This window comes from Helobdella robusta (assembly GCF_000326865.2).
Source record: "Helobdella robusta unplaced genomic scaffold HELROscaffold_53, whole genome shotgun sequence".
Classification (NCBI taxonomy): Eukaryota; Metazoa; Annelida; class Clitellata; order Rhynchobdellida; family Glossiphoniidae; genus Helobdella; species Helobdella robusta.
In genome coordinates, this window is record NW_008705278.1 from 1,261,499 (window position 1) to 1,279,685 (window position 18,187).

Sequence of the window (18,187 nt, forward strand, 5' to 3'; positions counted from 1 at the left end):
ATGAATAAATGAAACTGTAATCTATTGATTAATCGCCCTATGTTTTTGGTCCAAACTCGTGTTACGTAAATCTATCTAATCTTTAATTCAGATATTCATTAATGCATTTATTCATTCACTTACTCATTCAATCGTTCATTCATTCAATTATTCATTCGTTTTTTCGTTCATTCGTTCCTTCATTTAATCACAAATTTGAATCTTGTTGTATTTATTATACCATTATACAATGAAAGGGAAATGCATCACGATACTATAACACCTTGATACCTTTGTATTCGTCCGGTTTTTTTATCGGTACTAATCGCTATGTATCGGAATTTTTTTGGTTATACATACTCATATATATTCAAATGTTTGTATTTTGTTTATTGTTTTGATTTATTCATCGAATGAATTTCTCAAATTATTTTTATTTATTTTATTAAAAAATGAATTAGTGGTCGTTATTATGTAATGTTTTGGAAAATATATGCAAGTGCACACCACACGCACGCACACACACACACAAAAATTAATATATATTTATTTATTTGTGTGTGTGTGTTAAAGATATTAATAATTATATTTATTTGTTTGTTATATTTAGCAACATTAGTTGATATGATGCTTAATTGTGACGATTGAATTTTATCTTTACATTTTAAAGATTTATGTATTTTTGTGTACGTGTATGTCTGTTTATATGTATGTTTGTACAATGTTATTTGTTTAAAACTTTGAACCATCAAATTTTTGGACGCCAAACCAATGATAATGTCGATTAATGTTAGCGAAAAATTTATTTTTGGCTATCAAAGTTAAAACATCTTAATTTGAACAAGAGATTGGATATTATCTCGATAAAGAATTGTTGGATAAGCATGAATCGCTTACTATATTTCCAGTGGCTTGTTCTTCATTCTAAAAATAAAACTTTTGCCAAAATTGTGGTTTTTTTGGTAATCGGTTTCGGCCGAATATTAGATCGACTATTCGACTAAGTTCACCATTCGGCGCATCTCTAGTATACAAATGTATGTTTGTGTCTTGCATGTTTGTTTGTATGTGTTTGTATCTTGTATGTACATTTAACTGGTTGAACGTCTGTATGTTCTGTATGTTTGTATATGTTCATTTAGGCATATTTAATTCATCTCAGTTTGTTACAATGCATTCTTTTTTCATTCCTTAACATTAGAAATTTGTTTCGCTAAATTTTTTTTTACAGAATTCGATGGTTATTGAAATAATTACTTCAACTCAGCTACTCCGAAATATTCAATAATTTCGATTACTCACTTCTACTTATAAATTAACTCAATTTAGTTGGCTACTTTGTTGGTGTGTTAGCGACAACTGCCATCTGTAATCCAACTCCACAATTTTTTCAATTTGGAAATGACGATGTTCAATGAAAAAAAATTAAAATAAAAAATTCGGGTTCTTATTGTGGTCATTTAATTATAATATGTTAATATTTTTCAATCAATCAAGCAATTATCCAATCGATCAAACGTGATTGGTTAATTAATCAATCACTCAGCTTGCCAATCAATCGCTACAATATTTATACTTTGTCTTATCTCAAAACAAATTTATAAATTCAATCAAACTGTCGATCTATCAATCAATCTATCCATCAATCATTCAACCTAATAGGATCCTGATCCATCAATCAATCAATCAATCAATTATTCAATTCAATAGGATCATGATCAATCAACCAAAAGTGCGATTTTGCGAAAAAAATCTCACACACACACATCATCCCATTTTCAACTCAGGCAACTACGTAACTAAATACCGCAATCACCTCTGCGTATTAATACAGCAAATTTCTGTACACGTGTGTCTTTGCAAGTACACAAAAATGCCGCAACAACAAAAATGCATCAACAACAAAAACCTCACAACAACAAAAACCTCACAACAACAAATACCTCACAACAACAAAAATACACCGACTACAAAAATACACCAACAAAATATTTCATCATTCAGTGGTGTGCCATATTCTGACCGGGCCGAGTTAAATTATGATGTGATTTAGGCGTGTTTACAGCGTGATCATGTGCTAAATATATATTTCTTCGTATTTGTAGTGCATATATGCACATGTCTTCTTTACTTTAAAAATAAACTCGCTTCTTTCGCCCTGTTAAGGTTAACGAATATGGTAATAATAGTAGTTAATACTAATAATAATATAAATAATAATAACAACAACAATAATAACTCTGTTACTAGTATCACTACTACTAGTACTACTACTACTACTACACACACACACACAGTATGTGATAGGTGGGAGTCTCTTTGCTTTCAAACCCAGTCATAGCAACAGGACGACCAGGCGCCTTACCTAATTCGCCATCTCTTCTCTCAGTATTAAAAAGGCACACTTATATTATATCATATTAAATTAAAATTATTAGCCTAAGATAAATTATCACTAATCTTAAATTATTTGAAAATGTTATTAATATTCCAATATAATTCATATATTAAAAAAAATTATTCACCTTCTTGTTATTGTTATTATTTCTGTTAAAAGGACAAGCACAAGTCACTTGAAACGATGTTGCTAAAAATAACCCCCTATCTAGGTCTCTACTCTGATTGGCTGGCTATATAAATGCATACATATACATATAAATAATATACCATACAAAGTATGACCGATACCTATGTGAACTTATGTATTTGCAGTATAACACTCAAACAGTTCTGTATATGTATATATGAAATTGGTAAAGATCTCATTGTTTGTTTATCCTTTCATTTGAAATTTTTCTCTCAATGTCAAGTGACGAGAGTAAGTGTGCGTGGCTCGTGACTTTTAGATACCCTACACGAGGCAGAGCTGCAAGAGGAAAAAGGGTGAAATTAATTATCTCGTAGCAATTTTTTTTAACTTTAAACTTTTGAAATTTCTTTTTTATCATCATGTTGTTATGATTGGTCATTTCAGCAGGAGTGAATAACCACAGAATTGCCTGCCTGTATGAATGTCTCATCCATCCAGACAATGTAACTTGTGTCGCCTGTAACATTACAAAACTTACATCGTCTCAGGGTGTCTATTATATCTTCTCAGCGATTGAATTGCTCGCACGGTAGTTGGCCACATGAGGGTGAGTAGATAAAGATAAACGATATGATACTAAATAAATAAGAACGACTTTTTAAAATGCATGCGTAAATCGTTATCGTATTAGTCAATTAATTAATTATTTAATCAATCAATTTAAAAATTATTTAAATTGAAGTTGTCAGCATGACAACGATGGCAAACAAGTCAATTCGCATCATAATTACTTGTCTTATCAGCCAACCTAACACAACCTACACAGCTATTTATAACGAAATAGCAGTCAAGAGCCTTCTTAACGGGGCTAAGTTCAACTGCGTTAGTTTGCAGAAAAATAAATGATTACTATAAATAATTATAATTGTTTATCCACTGTCAAATGTTAGAGTAAGTTTCGTTTTTTGAATTTGGGAAAGGAAAAATCTGTCCTTGTTGGATTGTTCGTTATGTTTTAAACCTTTTTTTTATAGGCATCTGCAAAGCAAAAACTGTAAACCCTTGCAGTAATTTATTACTAATAGGATTGTTTACAATAGCTGGCATTAGTATCGAAGTTATTAAAACATTTTACATGTAAAGGTTCCAGTGTAAGTTTTACGATGTTACATGTATATTTTGTAATGTTACAGGCGACACAAGTTACGTTGTCTGGGTGGATGAGACATTCATACAGGCAGGCAATTCTGTGGTTATTCGCTTTAGCTGAAACAGAAAGTAAACGAAACCGGCATTTTTTACTCGTGCCTACGTAAGCATTAATTATAGATACATGCGAACGTGGTGTTAGTGTTTATTACACAGTGAATCTATGTAATATGTTGAAATGTACAGACACACACACACGCACGCACACACACACACACACACACACACACACACACACACATATATATATATATATATATATATATATATATATATATATATACATTCCCTGTAAATACTGACTTTCTCTTACTGAAAGAGGCTGTACGTGAGTGGTGCATGTGTGTGAGGGGCAATTATGATAAAAAAACACCAAATGTCTAAAGTTATTATTATTATCGCTGTTGTTTATTTGGCAATACTAAACTAAAATTAATAAGCATAGAGACTGAATAATAATGAAGAAGTATAACTATTTTAGCGATTTAAAGAAGTAAATTGCACATGACTTGACGTTGAACATTTTAAAGAAGGATATCTCAAAACTTGAGTAAACACTCAAGATATGAATTATCTTTCTGGAAAGACCAACTTCATGTCGCAAAAGAACGTTATTCAGAGTTTTTCATATTCAGATTCACGCTCTCATTAGCCATGTAATGCGCGCCAGACTAGGCACATGCACCATTGCAACATAGAATTACGTCGTTGACGCAGTTGGTTAGCGGTTTTAACGCATATCGAGTGTTTTCTGTTAATATGTTTCATATAATATTAACAAATTGAAATAACACGGAATATATTAAAAATAGCAACAAAATTAATCACTTGTTTAAATTACTGAGTAGCTTATGCAAGAGCAACGCCCCGGTTTATCTTCGTCGTTGTCTCAGGCAAATTTCCATTCACTTATCACGAACTACAATCACTGTATGTTCACGTGTTATGTTCAATCTCATTGGCCAGAACGTCGACCTAGTTAGTCACGTAAACTTATAAATAGAATTGTACTGAATTCCCATTGGTAGAAATGACGACCTACTTTTAGATGATTGGTCAAACTTGACGCACCCACGCAGAGAGCACGTGCCAAAGTAGAAAAATTCACGCCGATCGTGAGTTGTGTAAATATTACACCTTCGACTTTTTCAACAAAATTAATCACAAATTTCAATAAACCTTTCTAATCATTCATCTTATACATCACCTCATCATGCATTATAAAAATATATAATCCCCATTAAATGCGAGATGCACGTACACATGCATGTATCAACCGTCGTGTAAACAGATCCCATATATTCTCTATACTTATGCATCAATATGGAGTGTGCGTTGCATACATATATGACGTAATATGTATGTTATGCTTTGTCTATTGTTCGCCATATGAATTTATATTTATATATGTATGAATGTGTCGGCTTATATACATTGTTCATTTATTTAGAAAAGTTGAGTAAATAAATTAATGGTTCATTACACGTCATGATTTCTTTGAAATATTCACATAACATTTAATGAACAGTTTGCGAGTTCTTTAATATTAAAAGCTAGAAATTTTTAGAAGAGGTAAAATAGAAATACTAAATTTATTTGATTAAGTTCAACTGTGAAGGTATGTATAGTTGGCACTTAATTCAAAATTTAAATGTCTGATCATCTGTAATAGCAAATAATTAAAATAAGCTTTACAATAAGAGAGATTGATTAAGTTTTGTTGCTTGTTTGTATACATTTTATTAATTCGAAAAAAAAAATTCATTTGGTCGCATTCATTTATCTATTTATTCGTTATTATTATTTATTTTTTGTTTGTTTGTTGTATTTTTTTATTATATTCATGTGTCTGCCTAATTGCAGTTACAACATCCTCCGTGATGATGAAAAAACTGTTGATACGAAGACCAATGTCAGACTTCTACACTGATTATGAGGTAAAAACTCAGCAACATTTTTAGTTACCCATTATATTATAATTACTCACAATCTTCTGATACCACTCTCACACACACACGCCACACATACAGGTACAATTTCATACGTCATCATTCATTCATTAATAATTTTTTAATTTATTGATAATTCATTCTATGTTTTGCACCTTTCAGATTGACAAAAAAGTAAAATGTCATCAGAACGTAGCCCTGGAGAGCAAAATTAACCTCGCTGATGGTTATTGCAGCAGTGAGAACATTTACCGCAACAAAAAACATGACGTCATGCACCACCATCAACACCGAGAGGATTGCAAATCTTGTCACGAATGCATCGCCGTTCAGACTTTGTTATCAATCGGTCAGCATCAATTTCAGCAACTGACGTCCACTCCTCTTCCGCTTTCATCCTCCCAACAACCTCTACCAGATTTTCCACGGAAACTAATATTTTCAACAAAGGTACAACAATATCCGCAATCTAATACTGCTATATCGTCACAAAACAATCAAGCAATCCAGCTTCAAAAGCCGACGTCAATGTTGCTTATGCACTTGCAACAGCCGACAGTTTTTGAAAATGTTGTCACTCCACCAAACAGCAGCAAAAGTAACGTAAATTCAACCTCAACGATTGAAATATCTGCCGTGTCGAAATGCAGCCGTGAAACAAAAACTGCAAGCAAAATGACGAACGACAACATTTTACAAACACCAACAGCGTCCAGTAGCAATAGCCTCAAATCTTTCAGTTGCTCAACTTTGATGACGCCCCCGCCATCTGATGGCCATTTGTCTGAGGATGAAGATCCACTTTTAAATCCTTTCACTCCCGCCACTACGTTTGCCGCATCTACCCTTTCGACCACTAACATCACAGCTGCAACGTCAGCCATTTTTACAAATATTTATGACGTCAAAAATATTACGCATTGCTCTAACATCATCACGTCTATAGTTTCCTACTCCATGACTCCAAACATTACGACGGTCTCAAACAAACAAGCGAACAATTTCTGCACGAAGACAACACACATCAATGTTTCACCAATCACATTTGCCGCACCTATTAATAACGCCAAAACAACCGCCACTAATACTAAAAACTGCAGTAACAGAAGTAGCCACAACAGCAGCCTGGCATGTGATAGCAAGCCAAAGAGAGTTAAATCGAAGCTAGAAGAGGTATGTATGCGTCACAGTTTATAAAGTTGTGAAATTATTTTTTTTATTAAACATGAAATCTTGTCAATAAAACGAAACATTAAATAAATGTATGAAATTTAAGCAATTTTAAATATTTTCAAGCTGCTCACATCCGACTTGCCGCTTAAGATCGACTACTACTGCAACAACAAAAACAACAACAAAAATACTACCAATAACAAAACTAGTAACAACAACAAACAAAATAATAGTTACAGCAGTAGTAGCAGCAGCAGCAGCAGTAATAGAAACATCAACGAGAAAGTGAGAGAATCTTTGAAGAGAAAATGTTCTCATAACAATTTATTGCGCGAAAATAAGAAGAAGTGCACACACCACAACAAAAACAACAGCGACAACAACAACAATAATAATAATAACGATAATAATGATAATGGCGTGAACAACAATTTGAATGAAAATATGCCTGTTCAGTCCGTAAAAATGATGCTTACTTGTGACACGGTGAAAAACACGGCAGACTCCATGCCATCTTTTGATGCCAGCTCTGTTACAAACAATCCTGTAGTTGAGACTTCTAGCTTCTGTAGTTCGATAAACAACTTTGTAACTAGTAAAAACAGCTATACTAGTCCAAATAAAATAAACGAAATCAACGATGGTGTCTCTACAAACAGTTTAGTTGCCTTCTATCAACCCATAGCCGCCGCAAGTTTGCAGCCAACATTGCAACCACAATCAACAGAGCAGCCGCAGCAAGAACATTTGATTGATGAAAATAATTTTGTCATCGATTACAGCGTTAGAAATGACGACGCGAACGCCTTAACAGCAACTACAGCCACAACAACGATGACGTCATTCGTGCCGACTCTCACATCCTGTACCAGCAACAATTTGAGTCCTGTAACTACAAATTTTTCCGGCAACAATAGCTCAACTACAACTATTCAGGTTTTTGTTTTAAATAACTGTTTGCCATTTTTAAACAACAATGAAAAGTCGGCGTCGAACAACGACAAAAATAACTTTTCAACGATTTCAATTTGCGGCTCTGACAGCAACGACAATGTCCTCAACGCCAGCACATTGATACAAATTCTTCAACAGCAGCAGCAGCAACAACAACAGCAGCTACAACAGCCTCTGCAATTTGCTTTCATCAAAAACTCAGAAGACGACAACATAAAAGGCGTCAATAACTTCGACAACAGCAGCCAGCCACTCATTTTAACGCAGCAGATGATGCAGCAACTGTCAAATACATTTTCAACATCAGTAACCCACCAAACTACCACAACAACTAACCAGATAACAAAACCTAAACCTCGTTACCAAGAATTAAAAATTAAACCGACGCCAGCAAATTTCACTCCCCACCTTCAAATCAGCCCTCCAGCACCATCGAACACTAAGAAAGCGTACAAATGCGACTACCCGAACTGCCAGAAGACCTACTACAAGAGCTCCCACCTAAAGGTGCACCAGCGAATTCACACGGGGGAAAGGCCGTTCATCTGCAAGTGGGAGCGATGCGACAAGCGATTCGCCAGGTCGGACGAACTCTCACGACACTTCCGCACGCACACAGGCGAAAAAAAGTATCGCTGCTCCGTCTGTCAGCGCAATTTCATGCGCAGCGACCACCTAACGAAACACATGAAGCGACACAACGGCTGCAACATTGTAAGCTGCAATGCCAGTACTGTCACGATCGCCGCTCCAACTGCTTCAACATGCGTTAACAATAATAATTTTATTGTGAATAATAACAAATTTTTTGTGAGCAGTCCTTACGTAGTCAAGAAAGACAATTTCGTCATCAGTCCGAGCCTCGGAAGCGATGGAACGCTTTCTCGAAGTGACAGCACGAGCAGTAGTAGTAGTAGTAGCAGCAGCAGCCTGGGAGATTACAGCAGCGATGGTGTCTGCAGCGATGGCAGTAGTCCTGTCATTGCCAGGCTCCCGATATTTTTCAACTGACCTTTGAGATTTGGGTGACGACAACTTGTAGTACAACTTTTTCAGTTTTTGATTTCAGTTCCCTTCAGTTCGGAATTTTTTTTTCAAATTTAGTTGGTTTATAATGAACGAAACTATAACGTTAAACTGTTCTGTTGCTACGGTTACATGATTAATTGTTTGATTTGTAACTTTGAAAACGAATTTAATATAAATTATATATTTTATTTCAATTAAATTTTCATAAAATTTAAATTAATTGTTACGTAACTTTGCAGGCTCTCTTTCTTTCTTATGTAAATACGTATTTCATTTATTTCAAACCATTTGTTTTCTACTTGTAAATATCTTCGGCAAATAGAAATCACGACAAATTTACTTCTTGAGTACATTTTACTGGTCACCTTGCCCTATAAAGGGCTGAAACTAGAGAAATGAACTATACTCCTAATTTTAAAGCTTATGAAATAAATTTTCTACATATATTGAGATAAACAAATAGAATAACTATTTTTAATAATTAAATTTAATAAACGATTTTTATAGGCGCGAATGTTAGAGTAATGTTTGTTGTCTTTTGAAATGACGTAAGGAGTATAAACAAAACAAACAAGAAAATAAATAAACCAAAACAAAATAGATAAATCAAAACAAAGTAAAAAAATAAATAAATAAAAATCGTAAATTAAATAAAATGTAACTTTTCATGTTCAAACCATCATATATAGTAACATCAAATCTGTAACAAATTTACTTTAAGTTGAAACAATTTACCAGAATGTGTGAATATTAATGATAAATAACCTCAAATCGATTAACAACGTTTGATTAGAAACTACTTTTTAAAAAAAATGAATAACTCGAGATTGACGATTATTTCCACCAATCTGAATACAAAAGTTGTCTTCCAGCACCTTACACCGGCTTAATCCGTTTGGTCCCATTAAGGTAGATACAGGTTTGGCTAACTGTGTAACACGAATTATTTATTACATATAAAATGTATTTTTCTAATTGTGTAGTATCAATTGAATAAGAAATTTGTTCGACCAGCTGATCTATTGGGCGGCATGATGGCCTAGTGGTCAAGGCCGCCTGGTGTTGTTTCTCTAAGCGTTCTCTAAGATCTCCATCCATCACATGCTTTGTGTGTGATACGGTCTTCTAGCGTGTATTCATATATGCTGTTTTTGTGTTGTTGATTGCTCTAAATCTAGAAAGAGTGTGATAGAATTTGAACATTTTTAATTAATACAAAAATTTGTTTCTCTTTCTATCTGATGATTCTTTTTTTTTTTTTGTAGAAAATGAACAAGATTAAGAACTTTTTCAGGAGGAACAAATATCCCAAGAGGTTCACGATGAAAGAGGTAGATGGTTGGTTGGTTAATTATTATTTTCTCACTTTATTCATTTTGTTAACTCATTTTTTGGTTAAATTAAAATATATTTATGCAGCAGAAATGGCAAAATATTTTTTATCGAAACTACAAACTTTAATTCCTTTGTGGTATGTACTAGCTCACAACACTAACCCTTGCGTAAATGAACATTCACTTGATCCTGTCCATGTACACACACACACACGCGCACGCACGCACACACACACATACACACACACACACACGCATCAAACAAATACAAAAACACGCGCAAAACACACATGCACGCAAAATCACTTACATACATAAATATACAAAACACACCCATCGCAGATCTGAAAGCTGTTTTCGAGTTGATGGATACGGATCGAAATGGATGTTTGTCCATTCCAGAACTGGAGAAGGCCACCCATGTAACTGGACACAGGTGGGACCAGGAACTATGGCAGATTAAACTGGAGATGTCCGGATTTAGCAGTTTAGTAACAAGAGGTTTTAATCGTAATTATTATAAAAGTTGAATGGTAGGAAAAAGAGAAAGTGAAAGATTAAAATTTAAATGAGATCTGGAAAAAGTAAGAAAATGAGAAAACAAGAAGAGAGAGAGAAAAAGCGAGAGAAAGCTAGTGAAAATGAGTTAAAGGAAGAAATCAGTTAAGTTTCATCACTTCACTGTCTTCACTGATCAATAATATAACAAAACAAAGATTTTTATAGTGATCTAAGAAGACTGATCCTGTGACAAGACCACTCTGAAACTTTTTTTAACATCCTACTTTTGCCAAGTTTGCTTTAAAGTTAACAAGTTGACAACTCTGCACCTGAAAAATTTTTGCTTTATTGATTCCGAGCATTTTTTTAAAGGTCTTAAGCTAACAAAATTTCGCTTATTCCAAATTCTTCTTTGTAGTGATGATTTTGTATGCCTGAATCAAATCTTCTCTTGTTCTTTTTGTTTCTAATGTTGTCAATACACAAATGTCAATTTGTTTTCATATGGCATACTGCGACAAACCTTTATCATACTCGTTGCTCTCCCTTGAATATTCTTGAGCACATGTTTGTCTTTTTGAAAATCTTGATTCCAAAGCTGAACACAGTACTCCAACTTAGGCCGAGCCAATGCTTTATATAGGTTTAATATAACGATCATATATCTGCTTTTCACTGTTTTTTTTTATCACACCCAGAATGATGTTTGCACTTTAAGCTGCCTCGGTGTTTTGCCGCGCTACCTTAGAGTTTCGATGAATGATCACTCCTAGATCTTTTTCCCTTTACATTTTTCAGTGGTGTGTCTCCAAGTTTGAATACTCTTGCCTTGTTGTTCGCTCCCATGTGTACGACTGCACATTTGTTAGTGTTGAATACCATCTGTCAATCCTCTGCCCATTTGCATATTTTTTGCAGATCGCCTGCTAAAGTTTCAATATCTTTATCGTTGTCTGCAACGAGAAGAAGTCAGTCTCTCGTGTGCACGTGCTTCAGATGTTTCAACGATAAACACACACAGCGTATATGAACACGCGTGAGAACCAGGCATCAAACACACATTGCATATGATAGGCGAGGATAGCTCTGTCACTGAAATGGCTGGGCCAGGCGCTTTTAACCATTACGCTACCACGCCATCATATATGCAGAAATAACAGCAATAATATAACTCTATTACAACAACAACATTTACATAACAACATCATTACAACAACATTTACATCACAACATTATTACAACATCAACATTTACATTACAATATTATTACAACAATAACAACAAAACAGCATTATTACAACAATAGTAACAACATTACAACGTCAGCATCACAAAAATGACAGCAACGTTAAATTTTCGATAGAGGACCTGTTATGCGTGGATTTCAACACTTTTCTCAAAGTCCTAGACACCAGCATACAACTGAATGAAGACATCAATCGGGATAGCTTGAGGATTGCCTCCCTGAGATCTATATTTAACGTATTTTTCTGATGGTGGGGGTGGTGAATTGGGTTTGTTTGATTGGTTGGTTGGCTGGCTGGTTGGTTGGATGAATGGTTGGTTGGTTGATTGGTTGGATTAATGTTGGTTGGTTGGATGGTTTGTTGGATGGTTGGTTAGTTGGTTGGATGGATATTTGGTTGGCCGATTGGTTGGCTGGTAGGTTGATTGAACCATCTAACCATTTAACCAACCAACAAACCAACTAACAAGCCAGCCAACAAACCAACCAACCAATCAGGCATTCGACAAGAACAAAGATGGCCTCATAACGAAAGATGAATTCAAACAAACCCTAAAAGGCGCTGGGATAGATATGACCGACCAAATGGTCAATGAACTCATGAACAAAGAAACCCTAAACTTCCGTTGTCAGTAATAATGATTACGCCATAGTTACGTCATAAATTTCATTAATTATGTATAATTATAATAATAATTAACACAATAAACACTAACTGCACAATTGATATTGCACTTTAACTTTAACCCTTGTAGTAGGGGTGGGCAAACTACGGCCCCCGCGAGGCCTTGTTCGCCAAAAATAAGGTTGCCAGCCAGGCATTATGACCAAAAAAAAGAACCAAAAATCTTAAAAAATTCTCCCCCTAGTCGAAGAATTTGCTATTTAAGTACTTATGCGGCCCTTCAAAGGTAAATTAGTTCTCAATGCGGCCCTCACACCAAAAAGTTTGCCCACCCTTGCTTTATACTATACTGCTATTCATAATTTTCAACATAATTAGTTATAATATTTTAAATATTTATTATTGAAATAATTTTTTTTCAGCATTTTGTGACCTGTTGAACCGGACGCACTTCAGATCATTATAGCAATAATTAATACTACCATAGCATCATTTATTAAGCAACGACAATAATTATTTTTATCTTTCTTCTTCTTCTTCTTCTTCTTCTTCTTCTTCAACCACTACTACTGCTGCTGCTATTGCTGCTGCTACTTCTACTGCAACAGCTTATTTTACTGCTACTACTACTACTATTACTACTACTGACATATTATTATTATTTCTAAATTGGTTTTTTATAGATTTTAAATAAATAAACAAATATCTCGGAAAATTTTTTTTAAAGATTTCATTTTGTAATATTAATAATAAAAAATACTAATGATAATACTACTAATAATAATAATTATTATTATTATTATAATAATAAAAATGTTCACTAGTAACAACAATAATAATAATAATCATAATAAACCAATAAATAAATCATTCCTTGTGGCTCAACACGTTTTATTCTTATTCAAAGGACCCGGCAAATAATGATAATAATAAATAATAATAATAATCAGTATTAATAAAACCGATAATAACAAGAAAGTTTAATAATAAAAATATAGATTGATTTATATGTCTTTCGAATATATACATACATATGCATAAATCAAACATTTATCCGTGTATAACTATTAAATAAGTAAAAATTTTTTGAAAGAACTGATCATCGTCATCATCATCATCATCATCAATAACAATCATCATTATGATAAAATGATAAAATGATGATGATAAATCATCTTCATTATCATTGTCATCATCATCATCATCATCATCATCATCATCATCATCATCAATAATAATAATAATATTATCACGCCATCAACATTGGAAAGATTGCATTATAATTATTTTATGATATCATAATTACTATCACGATCTTACTGTGTTCCATCATATCATCATTGCCATTCATAAAAATTTTTATCACTATCGTTAGTAGTAGTAGTATTAGTATCATAATCAACACCGAATCATCCTCATCTTCGTCATCATCATCACCAAATTATCATCAGCATCATCACCAAATCATCATCATTAATACCAAATCATCATCATCATGTTCACCTTCATTATGAAGCTTTCAATAAGTTGGGTAACTAAAAACTACAAGGGCTATGTTTATGAAATTGTAATAAAATATAGGATAATTATTATTTTTATTATTATTATTATCATTTATTGTTGTTATTATTTTATTATTTATTGTTGTTGTTGTTGTTGTTATCTACAAACAAACAAACAAGGCGCGCTATTTTTTAGAAAATTTTTCACAATCAAATCCACGTCATCGTCATCATCATCATCATCACCGTTATTATTATTATTATTATTATTATTATTATCATCATTATTATTATTATTAATATTATTATTATTCCTATTATTAAAATATAAACAAAAATAAAATCGAAAAAAAAATATATATAAACAAAAATATAAACAAAATACAGTGAAAATAATATTTACACTACTAACCTAACGTTGCAAAAACAAGAATAAAAATAAAATTAAAATAAAATAATAATTTTTGTTATTATGAATGAGCGGCGATGACGATTTTGGTGTTGTGACAACGACGACTGTGGTAGTAGTAGTTGTGGTAGCTGCAGTAGTAGTGGTAGTAGTATCTTTATACGCTTTTGTAGTAGTAGTAGTAGTGGCATTAGTTTTTTTGGTAGTAGTTGTAGTAGCCTCACTGACATCAAAATCGAATCCGGGAGATGCGGATGGCTGGCTGACGTTGATGCTGTAGTCGTAGTTGTTGTCATACGTGGCATTGAAATCGTAGTCATCTGAAGAGTTGGTTGGTTGGTTGATTGGTTGAATGATTGATTCTTAAACTAATTGACTAATGGATTGATTAATTGGTTAATTGGATGGCAGTTCGATGGATATAGCGGTAGACCGATTAATTGAGTGATTGTTTATGGGTGGTTTAAAAAAAATGAAAGCATAGAACTAGATTGATTGAGTGAGTGATTGATTGGTCGATTGATTGATTGAAACTTTAAAAAATTTAGACAAGTAGAACCCCAAAAAAAAACAAAAAAAATAAAAAAAAGCAGAAAAGCGGAAATAAAAACTCACATCCACTTCCGCTTCCGTCGTCAAACCCGTCTTCATCATCATCATCATAATTTCCGTTACCATAATTCCCATTCCCATCGCCGCCATCATCATCGTCGGTTATTGAATAATTTTCGTCGGTATAATTACCGTCAAAAGAACCGTTTTCGAACCGAGACGGCAGGTTCGAGCCGCTAAAACCGCCCTCCTCATATTCGTCAAAGTAATTATTACTATCATAATTATTATTGTAATTATTGTTATAATTATTATTATTATTATCTTTATTATAAGCATACTCGTTATCGGCGTCATCGCTATCATCAAAATCATACGCGTCGTCATTGTCGTCATTATACTCGTAGTAGTCGTCGTCGTCATCCTCATCGTTATCAGCACCCCCCGGGCCGTGGATGAATGACGAGTTGTGTTCGGCGGGTGGGATGATAGAAGGAATAGGAGGGTAAGGTTGAGGTCGCTTGAATCCATTGAGGCTCAATTCTTTGGCCGATAGCTTGCTGACGATTTTCTGTTCGGGGGTTTGTTGTTTGTGTTATTATTACTATTTATCATTGCTGTTATTGTTGTTGTTGTTATTATTATTTGTAGTAGTAGTAGTAGTAGTAGTAGTATTAGTAGTGGTGGTAGTAGTAGTAGTAGTAGTATTGTTATCATTATCATAATTCTGGTTTCAAGTTGTCATAAATAACAAACAGGTTGATTGAAATGATTATAAAATCATCATCACCGTCTTTTTCATAAACGTTGTCCTCATCTTCATCATCAACGTCGTCGTCATCATCTTTATCATCAACATAGCCATCATCGTCGTCATCATCATCATCACAGCCATCATCGTCGTCATCATCCCAGCCATTATCATCGTCTTCATCCAAGCCAACATCATCGTCATCATCATCCCAGCCATCATCATCGTCATCATCCCAGCCATCATCATCAGTATGACTGACAGTGATGAGGACTTTGATGTCGTTGGTGATCTGAAGAACGCGCGCATGTTCGCTATGCGTCAACCTCCTAAGTTGCTTTTGTCGTTGCTTTATAATCGCCGACTTCAAATCGTAACTGTTTGTATATGTGTGTGTGTGTTTGTGTGTGTGTGTTGTATGTATGTGTGTGTATGTCTGTGTGTGTATATGTGTGGGCTGTATGTATGTGTGCTGTATGTGTGTGTGTGTGTGTGTATGTATGTGTTTGTTTGTGTTGCATGTGTTGAATGTGTGTGCTTTTGTTCGTTGAAAGGAAAGTCGATTTTTACACATACACATCTTATAATAAATTACAAATAAATACACACACTTAAACACACACGCATCCAAACACACGTACACACACACGTACACACACACACACACGCACACACACACGCACACACACACGTACACACACATCACATTCACATAAACACACATACACACCTCCCAATGTCCTCTCCATTCCAGCAATCCTTATAAAACCTAGCCTGTTTGGGATCGTTCATATCTGGAGCCTTCCCATTCTCAGCGCCGCACCAGAAATCCAGACGGAGGCCAACAATCCGAAAGTCGAATTTGAAATCGGAAGAGTTGACCGGATCAGATGTGCTCTTGTGTGCGTGTGTGTGCAACGACGACGACGATGAGGAGGAGGAGGAAGAGGAAGAAGATGATTGGATGTCCGGGCATTTCGATTTGATCTGTTTCAAAGATTGTTTCATTAATTAATATTATTGTATGCGGGGTTTTTCTGGTAAAATTTAATGCCGAAGATGCTAATGATTGAACGTTTAAAATTAATTTTATATCAGCGTCTGCCTTTTTTGATAAGTTTATCAAAATGTTTTATTATAATTTTATTTAAACATGATTTTTTCATTAAATAAAATGTTGTAGTTGTCGTGAATAAATAAAAAAAGGTGCCAAAAATATCAATTAAAATGAAATCTCAAAATGCACCAATCAAACTTCTCACCATATCGAACTTTTCCGACTTCCATTTTGGAAAGTTCATGAAACCTAGGTGAGTATAATGGTGATGACGACGATGAAGATGATGATGACGACGGACAAAAATGATGAAGACAAGTGAAGATGACAATAACGATTTCTATTTGAAGCTTTTCCAAGAAAAAACATTTAAAACGAGAGTTTTAGAAAGCAATAAAGTGCCATTCCACTGTCCTTAAATGTCTGCATCGAAATTGTTGGATCTCATAAATGATGAATTTGTTAATGGTGGAAACGAATGATGATGGCGATGGAAATGTGTTTATATGACGGCATCGCTGGGGATAATTTTGAACACGGTGTCGAGCGAATATATTATTGAAGAGAAAAAACACAAACCAACATTGGGTCAGACGAACAGACGAAAACAAACTTACAGACAGACAAAAACATCAGACAGACAAGCCGACATACATACATAAATACATTCATACATGCAGACGTATGGATAGAAATAAAAATGTATTCGAATTCACACAGCCAAACCCGGTTATGCATATTAATTAATTAAAACAACATAATTAAATATTCGAAATAAAATCCGTTGGGCGCACAAACAATTAATTGACCTATTTTGCTTGTCATCATCCTCATCCTCATCACATCACTATCTTCATCATCATCACCACAACTACCACCACCATCATCATCATCATCACCTGCTCTCATGGTTTTTTGGAAATGGTCAGCCATGTTAAAATTGTTGATCTTTACGACCAGCTGATCGATCAGCTGTTTGAAATTTATTGGTTGAATGGATAATTGGTTAGGTGAGTGTTTTGTTGGATGGTTAATGACCGACTAAACGAACGAATAAATGAATGAACGAACGAATAAATGAATGAACGAATAAATGAATGAACGAATAAATGAATGAACAAATAAATGAATGAATGAAAGATTGAGTGATTAAAAAACTATTCAATTAATTAATGCCGTGATTAAACGAGCACACATTATATCTATTGACCGGTTATAGAATACTAAATAATGAATATTTGAGTCCTTTCAACGCTAACTAAAAAAATCACAAAAGCCAAAAATCAATAAAAACAAAACACAAACACACATCACACAAACACACATACAACACACACACACAAACACACACAAGTACAAACACACATACAAAACACACACACAACAC

The 18,187-nt window shown here is 34.0% G+C and overlaps 3 protein-coding genes across 3 annotated transcripts; 2 read left to right on the top strand and 1 right to left on the bottom strand.

Annotated features, from left to right (window-relative positions):
* Positions 1-8,211: 8,211 nt before the first annotated feature.
* On the top strand, positions 8,212-8,499 carry HELRODRAFT_147316 (hypothetical protein; the record flags this gene model as incomplete). The annotated part of the gene is made up of 1 exon (XM_009028205.1): positions 8,212-8,499. A coding segment is annotated over one exon (288 nt), but the record flags the coding sequence as incomplete, so codon positions are not given.
* Positions 8,500-10,091: 1,592 nt separating this feature from the next.
* On the top strand, positions 10,092-12,540 carry HELRODRAFT_179376 (hypothetical protein; the record flags this gene model as incomplete). The annotated part of the gene is made up of 3 exons (XM_009028206.1): positions 10,092-10,161; positions 10,500-10,658; positions 12,464-12,540. 3 exons carry the CDS (start codon positions 10,092-10,094, stop codon positions 12,538-12,540), a joined length of 306 nt encoding a protein of 101 aa, XP_009026454.1.
* A 1,623-nt stretch (positions 12,541-14,163) lies between these two features.
* Positions 14,164-17,772, bottom strand: HELRODRAFT_179377 (hypothetical protein; the record flags this gene model as incomplete). The annotated part of the gene is made up of 6 exons (XM_009028207.1): positions 14,164-14,192; positions 15,056-15,563; positions 16,006-16,072; positions 16,474-16,640; positions 17,006-17,049; positions 17,700-17,772. Coding segments are annotated over 6 exons (888 nt in total), but the record flags the coding sequence as incomplete, so codon positions are not given.
* Between the last annotated feature and the right edge of the window lie 415 nt (positions 17,773-18,187).